Here is a 24,192-nt window from a genome sequence, read left to right as displayed (position 1 = left end):
CTACATTTAGCTGTGGTTTGGGTTTATGTGACATTATATGCTAACTTGAAAAATGGCTGTCTGATTATTTCTGGCTGGGTAGTCTGCTGACATAATCTATGGGCTAGCGTCCCACCTAGCCCATAGAGGTTAACACCCCAGCAGTCCTACGATCTAAACTAGATGCCCTCAATCTCACACAAATTATCAAGGAAACCACCAGGTACAACCCCCTAGTCCGTAAACATGGGCACCCTCATAGATATTATCCTGACCAACTTCCCCTCAAAATACACCTCTGCTGTTTTCAATCAGGATCTCAGCAATCACAGCCTCATTGCCTGCATCCGCTATGGGTCCGCGGTCAAACGACCACCTCTCATCACTGTCAAATGCTCCCTAAAACACTTCTGCGAGCAGACCTTTCTAATCGACCTGGCCCAGGTATCCAAGAAGGATATTGACCTCATCCCGTCAGTCGAGGATGCCTGGTCGTTCTTTGAAAGTAATTTTCTCACCATCTTAAATAAGCATGCCACTTTCAAAAAATGTAGAACTAAGAACCGATATAGCCCTTGGTTCATTCCAGACCTGACTGCCCTTGACCAGCACAAAAACATCCTGTGGCGGATATCCCTGTGATATGCAACTGTTCAGGGAAGTCAGGAACCAATACACACAGTCAGTCAGGATAGCAAAGGCTAGCTTTTTCAAACAGAAATTTGCGTCCTGTAGCTCTAACCATGGAGAACAAAAGCACCTCCTCCCAGCTGCCCACTCCACTGAGGCTAGGCGACACGGTCACCACCGATAAATCCATGATAATCGAACATTTCAATAAGCATTTCTCTACGGGTGGCCATGCTTTTTCCTCCTGGCTAGCCCAACCCCGGCCAACAGCTCCGCACCCCTCGCAGCTACTTGCCCGAGCCTCCCCAGCTTCCCTTTCACCCAAATCCAGATGTTCTGAAAGAGCTGCATAACCTGGACCCGTACAAATCAGCTGGGCGAGACAATATGGACCCTCTCTAAAATTATCCACCGCCATTATCACCAGTGCGCTGAGATAAGGAGGGGCTTTACCTAGCAGAGACTTGTAGATGACCTGGACCCAGTGATACAATTTCTTATATGTTTAAAGTAATGATTAAGATATTTCACCCTGAAACTGTATCACTGTGTGTGAAATCCATTAGACACACAAGACTATAAGTTGATAATGTGTGCAGCGTAGGCAGGATAGAATTAGAACATCGTGTTCCTTACAGGACATTCTGTCCCCACCCGTGGAGTGGAGAAACTGTTAGGCTTGCAGAAAATTATGAAACATGTTGCAGAATATGATAAACAATGTATGTGTACAGTGGAACATTACAGCCCGCCCAAAGTGGGGTGGGATTCTCGACTGATGTGTGTGTATAAAAGATGGTCTCTGAACTTGAGAGGGTAGAGCTCTCTGAATAAAGAACTGATCATTTGTATGCTGGGACTCTGTCTGTTAATTAAAACTTAGAGCATTACAACCTCTAGGATACAGATGGAGTTATAAAATAGTTCAGTTAGAACATTGAGATAGAAATTCTTGTGACAGCCAGTGGGTTTCGCCATGAATATAAAGCGAGGGCCAGCCAACGAGGGCATACAGGTCGCAGTGGTGGGTTGTATATGGGACTTTGGTGACAAAACGGATGGCACTGTGATAGACTGCATCCAATTTGCTGAGTAGAATGTTGGAGGCTATTTTATAAATGACATCGCCAAAGTCAAGGATCGGTAGGATAGTCAGTTTTACGAAGGTATGTTTGGCAGCATGAGTGAAGGATGCTTTGTTGCAAAATTGGAAGCCGATTCTAGATTTCATTTTGAATTGGAGATGCTTAATGTGAGTCTGGAAGGAGAGTTTACAGTCTAACCAGACACCTAGGTATTTGTAGTTGTCCACATATTCAAAGTAAGAACCGTCCAGAGTAGTGATGCTGGACGTGCGGGCAGCGATTGGTTGAAGAGCATGCATTTAGTTTTACTTGCATTTAAGAGCAGTTGGAGGCCACGGAAGGAGAGTTGTATGGTGTTGAAGCTCATCTGGAGGTTAGTTAACACAGTGTCCAAGAAGGGACAGAAGTATACAGAATGGTGTCGTGGAGGTGGATCAGAGAATCACCAGCAGTAAGAACGACGACATTGATGTATACAGAGAAAAGAGTCGGCCCAAGAATTGAACCCTGTGGCACCCCCATAGAGACTGCCAGAGGTCCGGACAACAGGCCCTCCGATTTGACACACTGAACTCTGTCTGAGAAGTAGTTGGTGAACCAGGTCTGTTGAGTCTGCCGATAAGAATGTGGTGATTGACAAAGTTCGAAAGCCTTGGCCAGGTCGATGAATACGGCTGCACAGTATTGTCTTTTATCAATGGCGGTTATGAAATCGTGTAGGACCTTGAGCGTGGCTGATGTGCAGCAATGACCAGCTTGGAAACCAGATTGCATAGTGGAGAAGGTACGGTGGGATTCGAAATGGTCGGTGATCTGTTTTGTTAACTTGGCTATCGAAGACCTTAGAAAGGCATGGTAGGATAGATATAGGTCTGTAACAGTTTGGGTCTAGAGTGTCTCCCCCTTTGAAGAGGGGGATGACCGCGGCTGCTTTCCAATCTTTGGGGATCTCAGACGATACGAAAGAGGTTGAACAGTCTAGTAATAGGGGTTGCAGCAATTGCGGTGGATAATTTTAGAAAGAGAGGGTCCAGATTGTCTAGCCCAGCTGATTTTGTAAGGGTCCAGATTTTGCAGCTCTTTCAGAAGCTTATTGAAATTCTCGATTTATTGGTGGTGACAGTGTTTCCTAGCCTCAGTGCAGTGGTCAGCTGGGAGGTGCTGCTCTTATTCTTCATGGACTTTACAGTGTCCCAGATCTTTTGGGAGTTTGTGCTAGAGGTCGGCCGATTAATCGGATTGGACGATTAATTAGGGCCGATTTCAAGTTTTCCTAATAATCGGTATTTTTGGCCACCAATTTGCCTTATATATATATATCTATATATCTATATATATATATATTTTTTCTTCTCATTTGTTTATTTTTTTTTATGTTTTATTTTATTAATGATATTACTAGTTTATCTAACGTGTCCTGCGTTGCATATAATCGATGAGGTGCCCGTTAATTTCTCATCGAATCACAGCCTACTTCGACAAACGGGTGTTGATTTAACAAGCGCATTTGCGAAAAAAGCACTGTCGTTGCACCAATGTACCTAACCATAAACATCAATGCCTTTCTTTAAATCAAAACACAATTATATATATTTTAAACCTGCATATTTAGTTAATATTGCCTGCTAACATGAATTTGTGTCACTTCTCTTGCGTTCCGTGCAAGCAGTCAGGGTATATACAGCAGTTTGGGCCGCCTGGCTCATTGCGAACTGTGTGAAGTCCATTTATTCCTAACAAAGGCCGTAATTAATTTGCCAGAATTGTACATAATTATGACATAACATTGAAGGTTGTGCAATGTAACAGGAATATTTAGACTTAGGGATGCCACCCGTTAGATAAAATGCGGAACAGTTCCGTATTTCACTGAAATAATAAACGTTTCATTTTCGAAATGATAGTTTCCGGATTTGACCATATTGATGACCAAAGGCTCGTATTTCTGTGTGTTATTATGTTATAATTAAGTCTATGATTTGATAGAGCAGTCTGACTGAGCGATGGTAGGCAGCAGCAGGCTCATAAGCATTCATTCAAACAGCACCTTTGTGCGTTTTGCCAGCAGCTCTTCGCAATTCTTCAAGCATTGCGCTGTTTATGATTTCAAGCCTATCAACCCCCAAGATTAGGCTGGTGTAACCGATGTGAAATGGCTAGCTAGTTAGCCGGGTGCCCGCTAATAGCGTTTCAAACGTCACTTGCTCTGAGGCTTGGAGTAGTTTTTTTCCCTTCCTCTGCATGGGTAACGCTGCTTCGAGGGTGGCTGTTGTCGATGTGTTCCTGGTTTGAGCCCAGGTAGGACCGAGGAGAGGGATGGAAGCTATACTGTTACACTGGCAATACTAAAGTACCTATAAGAACATCCAAGAGTCAAAGGTATATGAAATACAAATCGTATAGGGAGAAATAGTCCTATAATTCCTATAATAACTACAACCTAAAACTTCTTACCTGGGAATATTGAAGACTCATGTTCAAAGGAACCACCAGCTTTCATATGTTCTCATGTTCTGAGCAAGGAACTTAAACGTTAGCTTTTTTACATGGCACATATTGCACTTTTACTTTCTTCTCCAACACTTTGTTTTTGCATTATTTAAACCAAATTGAACATGTTTCATTATTTATTTAACCTGTTAGGGCTAGGGGGCAGTATTTACACCGCCGGATAAAAAACGTACCTGATTTAATCTGGTTACCACTCCTACCCAGTAACTAGAATATGCATATACTTATTACATATGGATAGAAAACACCCTAAAGTTTCTAAAACTGTTTGAATGGTGTCTGTGAGTATAACAGAACTCATTTGGCAGGCAAAAAACTGAGGTTTCATGCAGGAAGTGGCCTCTCTGACAAGGTGTCGTTCTTCTTGTCTCTGTTTATTGAAGAGTGAGGATCTTAGCTGTCCCGTGACACTTCCTACGGCTGCCATAGGGTCTCAGAAGGCGGTAAAAAGCTAAAATCGTGGCTTTGCAGGCTCTGGCTGAAAAAAAGTAGCGCGTTTGGGTAGTGGCTGGTTACAGTACTGTGAGACTCAGGCTCGTGCCCGCGTCGACCGAAAGCTTTGTTTACTTCCCTCTGTTTAGCTAAATGGCCATTCCCGGTCTGAATATTATCGCTTTTTTACGAGAGAAATTGCATAAAAATGGATTTTAAACAGCGGTTGACATGCTTCGAGGTACGGTAATGGAATATTTAGATTTTTTTTTGTCACGAGTTGCGCCATGCACGCGACCCTGATTTACCATTTCAGATAGTGTCTGGGACGCACGAACAAAACGCCGCTATTCGGATATAACGATGGATTATTTTGGATCAAACCAACATTTGTTATTGAAGTAGCAGTCCTGGGAGTGCATTCTGACGAAGACAACAAAAGGTAATCAAACTTTTATAATAGTAAACCTGATATTGGTGAGTGCTAAACTTGCCGGGTGTCTAAATAGCTAGCCCGTGATGCCTGGGCTATGTACTTAGAATATTGCAAAATGTGCTTTCACCAAAAAGCTATTTTAAAATCGGACATATCGAGTGCATAGAGGAGTTCTGTATCTATAATTCTTAAAATAATTGTTATGCTTTTTGTGAACGTTTATCGTGAGTAATTTAATAAATTGTTAGTGAATTCGCCGGAAGTTTGCGGGGGGTATGCTAGTTCTGAACGTCACATGCTAATGTAAAAAAATGGTTTTTGATATAAATATGAACTTGATTGAACAAAACATGCATGTATTGTATAACATAATGTCCTAGGGGTGTCATCTGACGAAGATCATCAAAGGTTAGTGCTGCATTTAGCTGTCTTCTGGGTTTTTGTGACATTATATGCTAGCTTGAAAAATGGGTGTCTGATTATTTCTGGCTTGGTACTCTGCTGACATAATCTAATGTTTTGCTTTCGTTGTAAAGCCTTTTTGAAATCGCACAGTGTGGTTAGATTAACGAGAGTCTTGTCTTTAAATAGCTGTAAAATAGTCATATGTTTGAGAAATTGAAGTAATAGCATTTCAAAGGTTTTGAAATTCAACTGGCTGTTACGTAGGTGGGACGAATTCGTCCCGCCTAGCCCAGAGAGGTTAAGGCTAAATTGATTTTATTGATGTATTATATTAAGTTAAAATAAGTGTTCATTCAGTATTGTTGTAATTGTCACAAAAATCGGCCGATTTAATCGGTATCGGCCTTTTCGGGCCTCCAATAATCGCTATCGGCATTGGAAAGTGATAATCGGTTGACCTCTAGTTTGTGCTACAGGATGCAAATTTCCGCTTGAAGAAGCTAGCCTTTGCTTTCCTAACTGCCTCTTTATATTGGTTCCTAACTTCTCTGAAAAGTTACATATCGCGATGCTAATGCAGTCTGCCACATTATGTTTTTGTGCTGGGCAAGGGCAGTCAGGTCTTGAGTGAACCAAGGGCTATATCTGTACCTTGTTCAAAAACTTTTTTTATGGTGCATGCTTATTTAAGATGGTGAGGAATGCACTTTTTAAAGAATAACCAGGCATCCTCTACTGACGGAATGAGGTCAATATCCTTCCAGGTCGATTAGGAAGGCCTGCTCGCTGAAGTGTTTTAGGGAGCGTTTGACAGTGATGAGGGGTGGTCGTTTGACCACAGACCCATTACGGACGCAGGCAATGAGGCAGTGATCGCTGAGATCCTGGTTGAAGACAGCAGAGGTGTATTTAGAGGGCATGTTGGTCAGGATGATATCTATGAGGGTGCTCGTGTTTACAGATTTGTGGTTGTACCTGGTAGGTTCATTGATAATTTGTGTGAGATTGAGGGCATCTAGCTTAGATTGTAGGGCGGCTGGGGTGTTAATCTCTTACATCTAGACGTTCCGCTAGCGGAACACCGGCTCCAATATCCAATGATGGGCGTGGCGCGAATTACAAATTCCTCAAAAATACAAAAACTTCCATTTTTCAAACATATGACTATTTTACAGCATTTTAAAGACAAGACTCTCCTTTATCTAACCACACTGTCCGATTTCAAAAAGGCTTTACAGCGAAAGCAAAACATTAGATTATATCAGCAGAGTACCCAGCCAGAAATAATCAGACACCCATTTTTCAAGCTAGCATATAATGTCACAAAAAACAAAACCACAGCTAAATGCAGCACTAACCTTTGATGATCTTCATCAGATGACAACCCTAGGACATTATGTTATACAATACATGCATGTTTTGTTCAATCAAGTTCATATTTATATCAAAAAACAGCTTTTTACATTAGCATGTGACGTTCAGAACCAGCATTCCCACCGAACACTTCCGGTGAATTTACTAAATTACTCACGAAAAACGTTCACAAAAAACATAACAATTATTTTAAGAATTATAGATACAGAACTCCTTTGTGCAATCGAGGTGTCCGATTTTAAAATAGCTTTTCGGTGAAAGCACATTTTGCAATATTCTGAGTACATAGCCCGGCATCACCGGGCTAGCTATTTAGACACCCAGCAAGTTTAGCCTTCACCAAACTCCGATTTACTATTAGAAAAGTTTGATTACCTTTGGTGTTCTTCGTCAGAATGCACTCCCAGGACTGCTACTTCAATAACAAATGTTGGTTTGGTTCAAAATAATCCATTGTTATATCCAAATAGCGGCGTTTTGTTCGTGCGTTCAAGACACTATCCAAGGGTGACGAAGGGTCACGCGCACGATGCGTTTCGTGACATTTGTTTTTCTAAATATTCCATTACCGTACTTCGAAGCATGTCAACCGCTGTTTAAAATCAATTTTTATGCCATTTTTCTCGTAAAAAAACGATAATCCGACCGGGAGTGGTGGTTTTCGTTCAAAGATAAAACATGGAGTCAACTCGTGCACGAGCCTGAGTCTCTCATGACTGTGACCACCCACTATCCAAACGCGCTACTTTTTTTCAGCCAGAGCCTGCAAAGCCACGATTCAGCTTTTTACCGCCTTCTGAGAACCCATGGGAGCCGTAGGAAGTGTCACGTAACAGCAGAGATCCCCTGTAATGGATAGAGATAATCAAGAAGGCCAAGAAATTGTCAGACAGGGCACTTCCTGCATGGAATCTTCTCAGGTTTTGGCCTGCCATATGAGTTCTGTTATACTCACAGACACCGTTCAAACAGTTTTAGAAACTTTGGAGTATTTTCGATCCAAAGCTAATAATTATATGCATATTCTAGTTTCTGGGCAGGAGTAATAATCAGACTAAATCGGGTACGTTTTTTATCCGGCCGTGAAAATACTGCCCCCTAGCCATAACAGGTTAAGCATGTCCCAGTTTAGGTCACCTAACAGTACGAGCTCTGAAGATAGATGGGGGGCAATCAATTCACATATGGTGTCCAGGGCACAGCTGGGGGCAGAAGGTGGTCTATAACAGGTGGCAACGGTGAGAGACTTGTTTCTGGAAAGGTGGATTTTTAGAAGTAGAAGCTGAAATTGTTTGGGCACAGACCTGGATAGTATGACAGAACTCTGCAGGTTGTATCTTGTGGGAAAATGTTATAGTTAGGAATGGAATTTTCAGGATTTTTGGTGGCCTTCCTAAGCCAGGATTCAGACACGGCTAGGACATCCGGGTTTGCAGAGTGTGCTAAAGCAGTGAGTAAAACAAATTTAGGGAGGCTTCTAATGTTAACCTGTTAGGGCTAGGGGGCAGCATTTGCACGTCTGGATTAAAAAAATGTACCCGATTTAATCTGGTTACTAATCCTACCCAGTAACTAGAATATGCATATACTTATTACATATGGATAGAAAACACTCTAAAGTTTCTAAAACTGTTTGAATGGTGTCTGTGAGTATAACAGAACTCATTTGGCAGGCAAAACCCTGAGACATTTTCTGACAGGAAGTGGATACCTGATGTGTTGTATTACCTTTAAACCTATCCCATTGAAAAACACAGGGGCTGAGGAATATTTTGGCACTTCCTATTGCTTCCACTAGATGTCACAAGCCTTTACAAAGTGTTTTGAGTCTTCTGGAGGGAGATCTGACCGAACAAGAGCCATGGAACGATGATGTCCCATTAGACACCTGGCGCGAGTTCATGTTGGGTACCCTCGTTCCAATACGTTATAAAAGAGTATGCATTCGTCCACCTTGAATATTATTCATGTTCTGGTTAAAAAAGGCCCTAATGATTTATGCTATACAACGTTTGACATGTTTGAACGAACGTAAATATATTTTTTCCCCTCGTTCATGACGAGAAGTCCGGCTGGCTTAGATCATGTGCTAACAAGACGGAGATTTTTGGACATAAATGATGAGCTTTTTTGAACAAAACTACATTCGTTATGGACCTGTGATACCTGGAAGTGACATCTGATGAAGAGAATCAAAGGTAATGGATTATTTACATAGTATTTTCGATTTTAGATCTCCCCAACATGACGTCTAGTCTGTATCGCAACGCGTATTTTTCTGGGCGCAGTGCTCAGATTATTGCAAAGTGTGATTTCCCAGTAAGGTTATTTTTAAATCTGGCAAGTTGATTGCGTTCAAGAGATGTAAATCTATAATTCTTTAAATGACAATATAATATTTTACCAATGTTTTCTAATTTTAATTATTTAATTTGTGACGCTGACTTGACTGCCGGTTATTGGAGGGAAACGATTTCCTCAACATCAATGCCATAGTAAAACGCTGTTTTTGGATATAAATATGAACTTGATAGAACTAAAAATGCATGCATTGTCTAACATAATGTCCTAGGAGTGTCATCTGATGGAGATTGTAAAAGGTTAGTGCATCATTTTAGCTGGTTTTATGGTTTTGGTGACCCTGTCTTTGACTTGACAAAACATTACACACAACTCTTGTAAATGTACTGTCCTAACATACTCTAAATTTATGCTTTCGCCGTAAAACCTTTTTGAAATCGTAAAACGTGGTTAGATTAAGGAGATGTTTATCTTTCAAAGGGTGTAAAATAGTTGTATGTTTGAAAAATTTGAATTTTGACATTTATTTGGATTCAAATTTGCCGCTCTTGAAATGCACCTGCTGTTGATGGAGTGCACCACGGGTGGCACGCTAGCGTCCCACCTAGCCCATAGAGGTTAACATGCATGAAACCAAGGCTTTTACGGTTATAGAAATCAACAAATGAGAGCGCCTGGGGAGTGGAGCTAGGTGCTGCAGGGCCTGGATTAACCTCTACATTACCAGAGGAGGAGTAGGATAAGGGTACGGCTGAAGGCTATATGAACTGGTCGTTTAGTGTGTTCGGAACAGAGAGTAGAAGGAACAGGTTTATGGGTGCGGAATAATAGATTGAAGGCATAATGTACAGGCAAGGGTATGGTAGGTTGTGACTAAAGTGGAGGTAAACCTAGGCATTGAGTGACGATGAGAGGTTTTGTATCTAGAGACATCATTTAGACCAGGTGAGGTCACTGGATGTGTGGGAGGTGGAACAAAAGGGCTAGCTAAGGCATATTGAGCAGTGCTGTAGTCTACAGTGAAATAAGACAATCACTAACAGCAATGGACAAGACATATTGACATCAGGGAGAGGCATGCGTAGCCTAGTGATCATTGGGACCAGTGGGAGGATAGGCGAGCTGGAGACACGGCGATTCAGACAGCTAGCAGGCCGGGGCTAGTAGGCTAGCAGAAGGGCCTTGGGGAGGACGTCACGACGGAAGAAGTCTGTTGTAGCCCCCTCATGCGGTTACGTTGGCAGACTAGTCGTGTTGGATTGGCAGGGCTCCGTGTAGGCAGTAAAAGGGTCCAGGCCAATTAGCAAAATAGGTATTGTAGCCCAAGAAATTGGTTGGTCCTCTTCAGCTAGCAGTCCGATATACTCTAGACAGCTAGCGGGCTGCGGCTAGCAGGCTAGCGGATGGGCCTTCAGGGGATGTCGCGACGGAGGAGTCTGTTGACACCCTCGGGCGGGTTACGTCGGTAGACCAGTCGTGGTGGAATCGGCGGGGCTCTGTGTCGGCAGTAAAAGGGCTCCAGGCCAATTGGCAAAATATGTATTGTAGCCCAAGGAGAGGCTGATGGACCTCTTCAGCTTGCCGGGGGATGGGCCTAGCACGAGGCTATTTCCAGGCTCACTGGTGCTTGCTTCGAGACAGAGACGTTAGCCAGGGGGTAGCCACTCGGATAGCAGTTAGCTACCTGCGATGATTCAGGTGAAAAGGTTCAGAGCTTGGGGTAGGAAACCGGAGATGTGGAGAAAGAGCAGTCCGGTAAGCTCTGGGTTGAAACTCGCTGTGCAAACTGGCAGGAGTTGACAAGGCTAAGGTTAGCTGATGACTGCTAGCAGTGGCTAACTGACTTTTAGCTAGTTAGCTGGCTAGCTTTTGTTGGGGGGTTCTGGTTCTAGAGTATAGAAAATAGCAGATCCATACCACATTGGGTGAGGCGGGTTCCAGGAGAGTATGTTGAAACTGAGGTTATAATATAAAAAAAATATATACGAAGGGAAAAAAAGATATACAGGACACAACAAGACGAAGACAAAGGGATCTGAACTGCTACGCCATCTTGGATAGGGATGGTTATCAATATGTATTTATTGTGCAGGCTGCTCTCCTACTTTAAATAAAATCATGGGAGGGGAAAAAAATTGCCACGTTAGCTACCGCCGCCGACACGACCTTAAACTTGCCATCACTAAATCAAATCAAATGTATTAATATAGCCCTTCTTACTTCAGCTGATATCTCAAAGTGCTGTACAGAAACCCAGCCTAAAACCCCAAACAGCAAGTAATGCAGGTGTAGAAGCACGGTGGCTAGGAAAAACTCCCTAGAAAGGCCAAAACCTAGGAAGAAACCTAGAGAGGAACCAGGCTGAGGGGTGGCCAGTCCTCTTCTGGCTGTGCCGGGTAGAGATTATAACAGAACATGGCCAAGATGTTCAAATGTTCATAAATGACCAGCATGATCAAATAATAATCACAGTAGTTGTCGAGGGTGCAACAAGTCAGCACCTCGAGTAAATGTCAGTTGGCTTTTCATAGCCGATCATTGAGAACATCTCTACTGCTCCTGCTGTTTCTAGAGAGTTGAAAACAGCAGGTCTGGGACAGGTAGCACGTCCGGTGAACAGGTCAGGGTTCCATAGCTGCAGGCAGAACAGTTGAAACTGGAGCAGCAGCACGGCCAAGTGGACTGGGGACAGCAAGGAGTCATCATGCCAGGTAGTCCTGAGGCATGGTCCTAGGGCTCAGGTCCTCCTCCTCCGAGAGAGAGAATTAGAGAGAGCATACTTAAATTCACACAGGACAACGGATAAGACAGGAGAAATACTCCAGATATAACAGACGACCCTAGCCGCCCGACACATAAACTACTGCAGCATAAATACAGGAGGCTGCTGCCCTATATATATAGTCTTGAAATCACTGGCCACATGTAACACTAGTCACTTTAATAATGGTTACATATCTCATATATGTATATACTGTATTCAACTGTATTCTATTTTACTGTATTTTAGTCCATGTTGCTCCATGTCGCTGCTCATCTAAATATTTATATATAATTCCTTTACTTTAGATGTGTGTGTATTGTTGTGAAATTGTTAGATGTTGCTGCACTGTTGGAGCTAGAAACACAAGCATTTCACTACACCCACAATAAAATCTGCTAAACGTGTGTGAACAATACAATTTGATTTGAATAGCCAGTATAAAGCAGTTCGGCAGGCACGTCAATACAGCACTGGTTGCCGCCTTAGCACTGGTTGCCGCCTCACACAATCACACAATCGGTCTTGAGTGTCATCAAATCTGCCCAATTAGCTTATTTGCTTTCCATACACTGACTCCTTTCGACACACCCTTTCTCCGGCCCCCATATTGGGCTGCAGCTACCCATACTTGACCAGGTTTGAGTCTTAAGGCTGTCATTTGTGTAATTATGATACCTCCTCCTGTGATTGAATCAATTAAAACTGATGTCGCTATAGTTTCAATTGACCTCTGGGGGACTGTTAGTCAACTCCACTTTAGTTGCCACTGATCTTCGGCACAGTTTTGAGGGAAAAGTCATGGCCTCACTTTTCTTATTTTTTTGTTGCGAGATTACACCTGCCTGTCCAGGAGAAATTGGAGTTCCAGTTTACTGTAAAAGCAATCGTAAATGTGCTGTCTCAGCCTGGTTGGATTTCCCAACCGCATATTCATGCGGTCTAGTAGAATCAACTAAGAGTGCGTTAAAATGTGCATTAAAAAGCTAATATGACTTTTGCGGAGATTGTATTGGCGCAGTCCTAAATGCTCCCCTCTATTAAAAAGAACAATAGCCTTAACTAAAAGTTAATAGGAAATTATTTAAAATGTGTACTCATCAAATTAACTAATATTTTATTTATTTAAAACTGTTATTCATGATATATTGTCCAAAGGAAATAGCCTACATTGAGGTCTGGTATCAACTCTAGACTTTTTTTCTAAATATAATTTAATTCTAATTACCAAATTCATTATATCAGGAAAAAAAGCAAAAAGAATGTCATTCTTTCCCATCACAGTTGTGGTACTTGCCTCCACTCCCTTATTTTAGGCTGGAAGTTTGTTAGAGCTCTGTTCTTGCAGACACTGGCTCCAGGTTCTAATCTGCTGCATACATTTCGTTCAGCAAATAATGTGTTAAAAACAGCTTGGAAATGTGACAAAGTGAAATTTCATTTCTTGTTCATTACTTGTTTTCCTATTGGACAATAGATCGGAGCTCTGCCCTGGCAACAAAAGTAGGTTATTTACATACTGTCTTCTGATTGGGCAAGCCAGAGGTAGCACACGCCAATCGTACTGTTTCTTCCTGGTGTTAGGCTATGCTAATTAGGAACTGTTGCTGGGGTTCAGAAGGGTGGTTACTCTGATTCTGCTGCGTTGTGTTGCCTAATGAAAGATGTTGATAAATGAGTACTTAATGATCTGTAGAATTCCCATTCACTGTAGGCAGACTGAGATTTCAAAATAGAACTGAGAAGATTTGATTACAGGGCTATAGCCTTGTTTTCACTGCTCGGTTGAATCAGTCAAGTAAAACAACTGATGCAACTGGAATGTCTATTATAGCTACTACTACTTATTCACCTTATCCCGTTTTAAAATAATGCCATTAGGAATTGCCCGTTTAGAAAATGTTGTGTAAATACGACCATAGATAATCTGCAAGTGGGATTTTTTGGTGTGTTGATAATTTACACAAGTTGTCATTTTTGATTGCCAGATGCACGTGTACATGCCTTTTTTTAAATTATACATGTATTTACATGTGATCAGACATTAGATTTATACTATGTGTGAATGATTTTAGTAGACAGTTGATCAAGTGTGCTTAGTCAAAAGCACCAATTGGTTATATATTTTTAGGTGCCTTTTGATCATATAAAAAAAAAAGTATTGCTGTGATTTGTGTGTAATGTATTTCTACTTCACTTCAAGATTGTTTAAAGCTATGGTCCTTAGTCAGTGGCGGCCATGATTTTTAAATGCTGCTAAATGCATATAGGGGAACCACTGTGAATATTGAAATGTTAGAAGATGGACAACTTGCTATGGGATATATTTTTTTCCTTTTGGCTAGCCTAATTAGTTATTGAAGACTAATCACTAAAGTGTTTTTAGATGTTAGAGATTTGTAAAAAAAAATCTATAGATCTTAAACTAACAGCCAAATCATTTGTTTAATTATTATTTTATTTTTTAACCCTTATTTTACCAAATAAGTTGACTGAGAAGACATTGTCTTTTACATCATCGACCTGGGGAATAGTTACAGGGGAGAGGAGGGGGGATGATTTGAGCCAATTGTAAACTGGGGGTGATTAGGTGACCGTGATGGTATGAGGGCCCAGCATTCATCTGGCATACCATATTGTGCCAGACCCTCCATGTATTGTGGACCCTCAATCTTGGTTAGCTTCTGGAATAAATGGTAAAACATTTCACTAATGTAATATTTACATTTTTCAAAATCACTCTCAGGCTGTTGATTGATCAAACAGATTTTATGTGCATATTCAGCAGTTAGTAAAAATTTGTTTGGATTACTGAAGTTCGTGATTACCTTGTGCTGTTTAGGCTACGTAATATCTATAATTTTGAGAGATTCCACTGGCAGTTTTGTAGGTATTACAGCGTTTTCGTGCATTGTGCCTGTCCATGTCACACACAAAGTGAAATATTTTTGGGATATTACAAGGATGGGGCTGTGATAAGGATTTTAACCTTATCATGACCATCTGTGCATATTAGTAGGCATGCATTCTCTTGAATACAAAAATGCTAACAATTAGCATAAATGCTAGCTGTCTGTTTTTGTAGAAAATGCCACTGTTGCATATTGCCTACTTGATAAAAGCATGACTGTTAAATCTGCTTTTTAAAACGTTGCTTGAGTCTATCATTTTGAGTTTTTTTGCAGTGCTTTAATTTCCTTCACTACAGCAATGGGGAAACTGAATAGTAATTGCAGCAGCAGGGATTAGAAGAATATAATCCAGAGTGATGTGTTGAAAGATGACGTTACCCAGGGATTTAAGGGAATATAGCATTGTGTTCGCTTGTCTCTCTCTCTCGGCTATGCTGCCAGAGCAGTATTTGAGAATGAGTTGTGTGTGCGATGACGCAGTGGTTTCTCAGTGTGAGGTGGTGGAATGGTAGGTTAAAGGTAGGGAGGTAGGTAGGCCTGACTTTGGCTGATGCTCCCATCATGATGCTGAGTCACTTGCCAGCAGACGACCCAGACTGAGAGGGTACACTCAATGAGAGCCTCCACAGCCCCCCTCATCCCTCGTCTTTTGATTTCACCAAGCATGATCAAAGATACCTCGGCCCCTTTAGTTACCCTGACAAAAACATGAGCTTCATGCACAGAACTCTCTACATGTGCCTTATAATGTTTTATTTTGCGGTGTAACTGACTGCTGATTATTCCGTTTACTTTTACTGGCAAATCTCGCCAGCTAATTGAGAGACCATCCGGAATGTTATTGAGAGCAACCGTGTGACAAAAGCATGACTGTGTGGGCTGTGTCCTCTGGGTTTGTACTGTTTGGGATGAAACCTGATCTGAGGGCGAGCAGACTCCGAGTCACGCTGCGCTGTAGGACACTTTAGACGCTGACAGGTGCTGCTGCTTTTTTGTGATCTGATTTCACCCTGCATGCCACTGGCCAAGGAGCAACTCTCTGTGCAAAAGGACAAAGAACGTCACAGTTCATCTTTACAAAGCAACTAGGGGCCATTGATTGTGATTTTGTAATTTGTGTGGTGTCTGGGTATGTTAAGATTTCATTTCAAAAGCTATCTTGGATTATAAAACAGGTTGTTTGCATCCTGGATGCTAATTGGTTGATAGCGGGGAGTTATAGCACCACAATCCCCACATTTTCCTGTAAATGCCTGTTGATCAAATCTAATAGAACTGTTAATGTCCCACAGCCCAAAGTGCATATGGACGAGACTGACAGCGTCTCTGAGCCAAGCGAATTCATTTATCAAGATCATTATCGTGTGTATATATCCAAAGAAATGGCAGTATAAACAAAGGTTAAACAAATGAAAGTGCACAGTTTGCTGTCATTTTAACTGCTTGATGTGATTGTGTTCACTTTAGTTGGCTTGCTAGCAAAGGATAAGTACACTATATATACAAAAGAATGTGGACACCCCTTCAAATTTGTGGATTTGGCTATTTTAGCCACACTGTGGCACCGTCATAGGATGCCACCTTTCCAACAAGTCAGTTCGTTAAATTTCTGCCCTTCTAGAGCTGCCTCGGTCAACTGTAAGTGCTGTTATTGTGAAGTGGATATGTCTAGGAGCAACAACGGCTCAGCCGCAAAGTGGTAGGCCACACAAGCTCACAGAATGATACCCCTGAATCGCCTTTCGCGTAAATATTGTCTATCCTCGGTTGCAACACTCACTACCGAGTTCCAAACTGCTTCTGGAAGCAACATCAGCCCAAGAACTGTTCGTTGTGAGCTTCATGAAATGGGTTTCCATGGATGAACAGCCACACAGAAGCATAAGATCACCACGCGCAATGCCAAGCATCGGCTGGAGTGACGTAAAGCTTAACGCCATTGGACTCTGGAGCAGTGGAAACGTTTTCTCCCTGGAGTGATGAATCATGCTTCACCATCTGGCAGTCCGATGGACCAATCTGGGTGTGGTGGATGCCAGGAGACCGCTACCTGCCCCAATGCATAGTGCCAACTGTAAAGTTTAGTGGAGGAGTAATAATGTAGCTATGCAGGCTAGCTTCACAACATGACCAAAAGTATGTAGACACCTGCTCGTCGAAAAACTCATTCCAAAATCATGGGCATTAATATGGAGTTGGTCCCACCTCAAACTGTTACCACAACAATTCTGTGCTTCCAAAGTTGTGGTAACAGTTTGAGGAAGGCCCTTTCCTGTTTCCGCATGACAATACCCCCATGCACAAAGCGAGGTCCATACGGAAATGGTTTGTTGATATCGGTGTGGAATAACTTGACTAGCCTTCACAGAGCCCTGACCTAAACTACATGAAACACCTTTGGGATAAATTGCAACGCCGACTGTGAGCCAGACCTAATTGCCCAACATCAGTGCCTGACCTCACTAATGCTCTTGTGTCTGAATGGAAGCAAGTCCCTGCAGCAATGTTCTAACATCTAGTGGAAAGCCTTCCCAGAGGAGTGGAGGCTGTTATAGTAGCAATGGTGGGACCAACTCCATATTAATGCCCATGATTTTGGAATGAGTTTTTCGACGAGCAGGTCTCTACATACTTTTGGTCATGTTGTGAAGCTAGCCTGCATAGCTACATGCCAATGATTTTAGCATAGCAACCATTGCAAATAGAATGAATGACCAGCCCGTTTTGCTAGCAACTTCAGAATCTCAGAACTAACAACTGGCTTTTTCCCGTGCTATATTGTATGGTGGTAGGATACAATTCATTTACTCAGTATAATAACATTTGTAATGTGTTGGCAACTGTTTTATAGAAGCAATAAGGCCCTCAAACAGCCCATAGTTATTCACACAATAATTCCTGGGTTCTCATTCGTTATTGCTTAACTATTGCTGAGCACACCACATTAGAATATTCCCTGGAATATGAAGTTTCCTTCATAGGTCTCATAGGCCATGAGTCCAGCCGAGGGTCATGCATTGGTACTTTTTCCCCCTGGAGCACTTTTCTTCTGCTTTTCTTTAATCATCAGATTCTGTAGTTGAGTTACATTAAGGCCTACTGTATGTCATAATGCTAAAAAAGTGTTTGTTATAAACAAATCTATTTTAATCATTTGGGGAAAATCTAACATTTGAGTTATACTGCACATTTCTGAGAATATGATGGAAGGCTATTTGAGGGGTTAAATAACTTTTCCAACTGATTTTCATAGCCCATGTCTCAGTTTATTGCACGGCATGCTTTCCTTTGACATCGTTGTGCTTCTATTCTGCCCAATTAATAATGTTGAAGCTATTGCTTTGGGTCTTTTGTAATAGTTTTCCTAATCAATTATTAACTTCAAATCTGGCGCCATGCTTTTTTAGTTCTGGCATCATGCGGGGATGTGATGAAATATTCTAGTAGTGTACAGACATCAAATCTCCCTGCCATGGTTCTTTTTGTAGCTTTTTTTTCTTGTCGCAAAGGTCATTGGTGCTTGTTTTTGTGTATACATTTTGGGTCATGTGTAGGATGCAGTCTTCCAAAATTGCTACAGCTAAATGGGAAGTGATTGATGGTATATGGAATAATCACTGATGCAATCATTATTTGAAGACTTGCTCTGATATACAGACGCAGTGATTTATTCAAACCACAATTACATAATTTAAGTTGTATCATTTATGTAAAGGAACACAGTAGCAAGGGTTCACACTGAGAATGGGGCCTTGTGACAATCTATTGAATGTGTGTCGATCAGAAACTAACATGTCCCTCTTTTTCAGGAGAAGAGACTTCAGCATGCAAACCTTCATCTGTCCAGCTTGCTCCCGTGTTTTCGTTCCACGCTTCTGGGCTTCTGATGGCTGCTCCCATTCCCCATTCGCACCAGCAGTACAGTGAGCAGCGCCAACAGACTACTGACCCGTCTGTGCCGGCTCTGCCCCACAGCGAGCAGGCGCAGCAGTCTATTGCCAGCCAGGTACACTAGGTGCAGCTACACACACAATATACAGTACACTCATACATGCATTGCTATAAATACACACACACACACAACCTTACGCATACACCAAAACACACTCCCACACAAAGTGGTGCTAACCCCAAGCCGTGCGGCCTGTGGCTTCCTTTACACAACACTGCTTGCTGTCCGCCTTTCCTAGTAAAATATATCCTGACCCGCCGTGAACACGGGTTATTCTTACTGTACAGGCAACATTACAGCCTGCGTGTCCAGGACAGTGGACTAATAATAAACAGGGTGATTTCTCACTTGATTTTATTACTGACGACAGTCATGGCTATTACCAAAATAATCTGCAGGGTGCTGTCAAACACGCCCATGACTTCAGCGGCTGCTGCCCATGTGTGTTTCTGATATCAGGCCCTCATCAAATTCTCCTTTATTTAAGCAGAGAGTCAGTGCCGTAATACCTGACAATAAAAAACAATACACACAAAGGAAGAAATATAGAAATATTAGAACGAGCAATGTCCGAGTATGGAATATAAATGTATATGAACACAGTGTATAAAACATTAATAACACCTGCTCTTTCCATGACTTAGACTGACCAGGTGAATCCAGGTGACAGTTTTGATCCACTATTGTCACTTCAATCAGTGTAGATGAAGGGGAGGAGACGGGTTAAAGAAGGAATTGTAAGCCTTGGGACCCATATATGTGCCATTCAGAGGATGAATGGGCAAGACAAAAGATGTGTGCCTTTTGAGCAGGGTATGGTGGTAGGTGCCAGGTGCACAGGTTTGTGTCAAGAACTGCAACACTGCTGGGTTTTTCACGCTCTACAGTTTCCCATGTGTTCCTAGTTCCAGTTTCCCCCATCCGTCTCGTTGATGTGGATGGGGGTGTGCTCCCTCTGCTTTCTTCTGAAGTCCACGATTAGCTCCTTCGTTTTGTTGAGGGAGAGTTTATTTTCCTGGCACCACTTCGCCAGGGCCCTCACCTCAACCTGTAGCCTGTTTCGTTGTTGGAGTCCTACCACTGTTGATTTAGTTGGAGACGTGCGTGGCCACAAAGTCATGGGAGTACAGGAGGGGGCTGAGCAGGCACCCATGTGGGGCCCCCCGTGTTGAGGATCAGTGTAGCACAAGTGTTGTAGCTTAACTTCACCGCCAGGGTTCGGTCCGTCAGGAAGTCCAAGACCCAGTTGCAAAGGGCGGGGTTCAGACCCAAGTTTATTGATGAGCTTGGCGGGCGCTATGGTGTTGAAGGCTGAGCAGCATTCTTACGTAGGTATTCCTCTTGTCCAGACAGGATAGGGCAGTGTGCAGTGCAATGGAGATCGCATGATCTGTGGATCTGTTAGGGCATTATGCAAATTGTAGTGGGTCTAGGGTGTCTGGTAAGGTAGAGGTGATATGATCCTTAACTAGCCTCTCAAAGCACTTCATGATGACAGAAGTGAGTGCTACAGGGCAATTTTTTTCCCTTCTCTTTAACGGAAGACCGGACCTGTTTCTAAACTACCTCATCAACATTCTTTTTGAAAGATAGCTTTTTCTCAATCCAGATGCCCAGATATTTACAAGTGGCGACACAATCAATAAGGGCACCATCCAAAGTACGTATGCATCAGATACATTTTTACCTGATTTGGAAAAATATCCTATACTTGGTTTTTACCTGCATTAAGTACCCATTTCAGTTCAAGAAAGGCTTTCTGCAGGGAAATACAGAGCCTGGTCAGCTGTGGGGGTAATGGCATACACCACAGTGTCATCTGCATACAAGTGCATTTAATTTTTTATAAACCAATTTTGTTAATGTTAATAGTAAAAAGAACCAAACCAATAATCGATCCCTGTGGGACACTGTTCTGTCCTTTTAAATAATGTCATGCATAGCAACCTTTGCCACATAAACAACAGATGCAGGTGAGTGTGTGTTTCTGAAACGGTGATGTTCTCTGTGTTTGGTGCGTCTGTGTTTTAAGGTGACCCCTGATGTTGTCATGTTACAGAGGCGCATGCCCCAGTGCTTTCGTGACCCGTCCTCGTCACCCCTGAGGAAGCTCTCTATTGACCTGATCAAAACCTACAAATGCATCAACGAGGTAAGTTCCACCACTCTCCCTACGCCACACACTCCACCTGTACCTGGAACTCTGGTCGCTCAAGGCCAGGGCTCGCACACACATACACGGAAGGATTGATCCCTACTCAAATTCAAATTTTTGTAAATAAAACATCTGTTAAGCCTGAATAAGATAAAATCAGGCCTGCACTGATCACTTGAAGATTGGAATCGAATAGTGACAACATCCCATGCAATCTCAGCTTGTACTGCATAGTGGTGGTTAGGGCCTACCTTTTAGCAACCACCTCCCAGGCTCTGCGTGCCACCTACCTGATGGGTAATCTAGTAACAACACCATTTTGTCGGCAGGTATACTATGCAAAAAAGAAGCGGAGACACCAACAGGGCCAGGGCGACGACTCCAGTCACAAGAAAGAGAGGAAGGTCTTCAACGACGGCTATGATGATGACAACTACGACTACATCGTCAAAAACGGGGAGAAATGGATGGACCGCTACGAGATCGACTCCTTGATAGGCAAAGGCTCGTTTGGACAAGTGAGTCACATGCCATACATGTATTGTCAACCACCAGGGGAGCAGTTACCTTTTTGCAGAAGCTCATCTGGTATTGTTTCAACCACCACCGGGCCTTTAAAGGGCTAGACATGGTCCTTAAGATTGACCTGACATGTATGTTTTCAAAAATGATACATGAGCATTTAACCAGAGGCTCACACATTGTGGCGGAATCGCTGATAGGGCAGTGAAGATCTTGGAATTTGAGGTTACGGTAATTGGCCAGGCCAATGTACACGGTCACCGACGTAACCGTTCTGGGGGTTAGGTCACAATTCTGTTTGTCTACTTATTTACATGGACATGCTTCTTAATGAAACCTATTTGAAACAAGCCATTACACTTCGTTATTATCATGCCATTTTCATTATTATTAATCAGGCTATTAGTTATACATATTAATAAATAGATAAATGTAAGTGCCAGGTTAAAGAGGATCTGTCACATGTTCATGTTGACACATTAATGGAGTCAAAATAAAATGTATGCCTACCTTGTTCTTGTCTGTTGGCTTTTCTGCATATAAAAACAATTAAATACAGATCCTATTTTGACGCACTAAACCATTCAAACAAAGTCCGATGGGTTTTCTCCCACTTTCCCCAAAATATTCACATACTGCCACAAACCCTGCTGCTGCAGTCATTCAATGGCATTGGCATATGTTCTTCAAAGAGAGGAAGCCGTAATGAGAAATAATGTAGCCGAAGCTACTGACTATAGGTCTTTTACAAGCGTTTGATTCTTATTAAACAGATGTAGTCCAGACAGGCTACTTTAGAAAACTTTCTGCATGAACATATGCATATAGAGAATCAGCGTACTCACTCACCAAGTAAAGGCACCTGTCAATCAAAGCCAGCAGCGTATGTCAGACAAGCAAATATCCTTTCCTTAAAACATTTTAAAAAACAAGGCCTACCTTAGCCTACTTTTAGAAAGCCTATAAGCTAAGGAATTGACAAGGAAAGTATGAATGGGACAGATATGCTATAGTGTATATATATATATATATATATACACATATATACATATATATACATATATACATATACACATACATACATACATACATACATACATACATACATACATACATACATACATACATACATACATACATACATACATACATACACACACTTTATTGACTTGCTGTGTGAGGTGAAGAAAAATTACTGAGAAGCCAAGCTGGGCGCTTTCCTACATTTTGATATTTGTGAGAAGCAGGCCGGGTACTTCTATGCGTGCTCAGGCATGCACGCTCAACATTAAAACTTCTTTAGGATCGGTGTCCCGTCCACGACTGTTGAGCTAACGTAGGCTAATGCGATTAGCATAAGGTTGTAAGAAAAAAAAATATAGACATGTCTGATATGGGCAGAAAGTGTAAATTCTTGTTAATCTAACGGCATTGTCCAATTTACACTAGCTATTAGAGTGAATAAATACCATGCTATTGTTTGAGGAGAGTGCACAATTATGAACTTGAAAATGTATGAATAAACCAATTTGCACATTTTGGCAGTCTTGATACAACATTATGAATAGATATGCAAGATTTCACTGGATCACTCTAAAACGTTGCACATATGTCTGCCATCTAGTGGCCAAAGTCTAAATTGCGCCTGGGCTAGAATAATTAATTATGCTCTTTCTCTTGCATTTCAAAAATGATGGTACATAAAAGGTTGTTTTTTTCTTTGTATTATCTTTTACCAGATCTAATGTGTTATATTCTCCTACATTCATTTCCACAAACTTCAGTGTTTCCTTTCCTTTCTCTTACAACCTCATGCTAATCACATTAGCCTACGTTAGCCCCTACCCCGGTCAACAGTCCTGCACCCCCCCACAGCAACTTGCCCAAATCTTCCCCATTTCTCCTTCACCCAAATCCAGATAGCTGATGTTCTGAAAGAGTTGTAAAATCTGGACCCCTACAAATCAGCTGGGCTAGACAATTTGGACACTCTCTTTCTAAAATTATCTGCCGCAATTGCTGCATCCCCTATTACTAGACTGTTCAACCTCTCTTTCGTATCGTCTGAGAGCCCCAAAGATTGGATAGCTGCCGCGGTCATCCCCCTCTTCAAAGGGGGAGACACTCTAGACCCAAACTGTGTTACAAACCTATATCTATCCTACCCTGCCTTTCTAAGGTCTTCAAAAGCCAAGTTAACAAACAGCTCACCGACCATTTCGAATCCCACCGTACCTTCTCCAATATGCAATCAGGTTTCCAAGCTGGTCATGGGTGCACCTCAGCCACTGCTGCCAAACATACCCTCGTAAAACTGACTATCCTACCGATTCTTGACTTCGGCAATGTCATTTATAAAATAGCCTCCAACACTCTACTCAGCAAATTGGATGCAGTCTTTCACAGTGCCATCCGTTTTGTCACCAAAGCCCCATATACTACCCACCACTGCGACCTGTATGCTCTCGTTGGCTGGCCCACGCTTCATATTCATCGCCAAACCCACTTGGCTCCAGGTCATCTACAAGTCTCTGCTAGGTAAAGCCCCACCTTATCTCAGCTCACTGTGCGGAAGTGTGTGTGTGTGTGTGTGTGTGTGTGTGTGTGTGTGCGCGGAAGTGTGTGCTGCGCGCGCAGGAGAGCAGAGAGCGTGCGCAGTAGAGTGTGTGTGTGCGCGTGTGACTGAAGAGGCTGTAATAAATCAGAGCCTCACCCCCCCTGTTTAGTGCATGTGTTC

The 24,192-nt window shown here is 42.2% G+C and overlaps 1 protein-coding gene across 5 annotated transcripts in view; it reads left to right on the top strand.

The window, feature by feature from the left end:
* Positions 1-24,192, top strand: part of LOC106603446 (dual specificity tyrosine-phosphorylation-regulated kinase 1A) — a 48,686-nt gene that overhangs the window by 15,054 nt on the left and 9,440 nt on the right. For 3 of the 5 annotated variants that reach the window (XM_014197136.2, XM_045717166.1, XM_014197137.2), the window contains 3 exons: positions 18,636-18,832; positions 20,811-20,930; positions 21,263-21,451. In XM_014197136.2, the coding sequence (XP_014052611.1) occupies positions 18,713-18,832; positions 20,811-20,930; positions 21,263-21,451 (429 nt within the window). In that variant the 5' untranslated portion in view covers positions 18,636-18,712. The remainder of the gene's footprint in view (positions 1-18,635; positions 18,833-20,810; positions 20,931-21,262; positions 21,452-24,192) is intronic. The other 2 variants (XM_045717167.1, XM_014197139.2) reach the window with 1 other exon arrangement.

This window comes from Salmo salar, chromosome ssa04, assembly GCF_905237065.1.
Source record: "Salmo salar chromosome ssa04, Ssal_v3.1, whole genome shotgun sequence".
Taxonomy (NCBI): Eukaryota; Metazoa; Chordata; class Actinopteri; order Salmoniformes; family Salmonidae; genus Salmo; species Salmo salar.
This window is presented reverse-complemented; position numbering and strand designations above follow the sequence as displayed.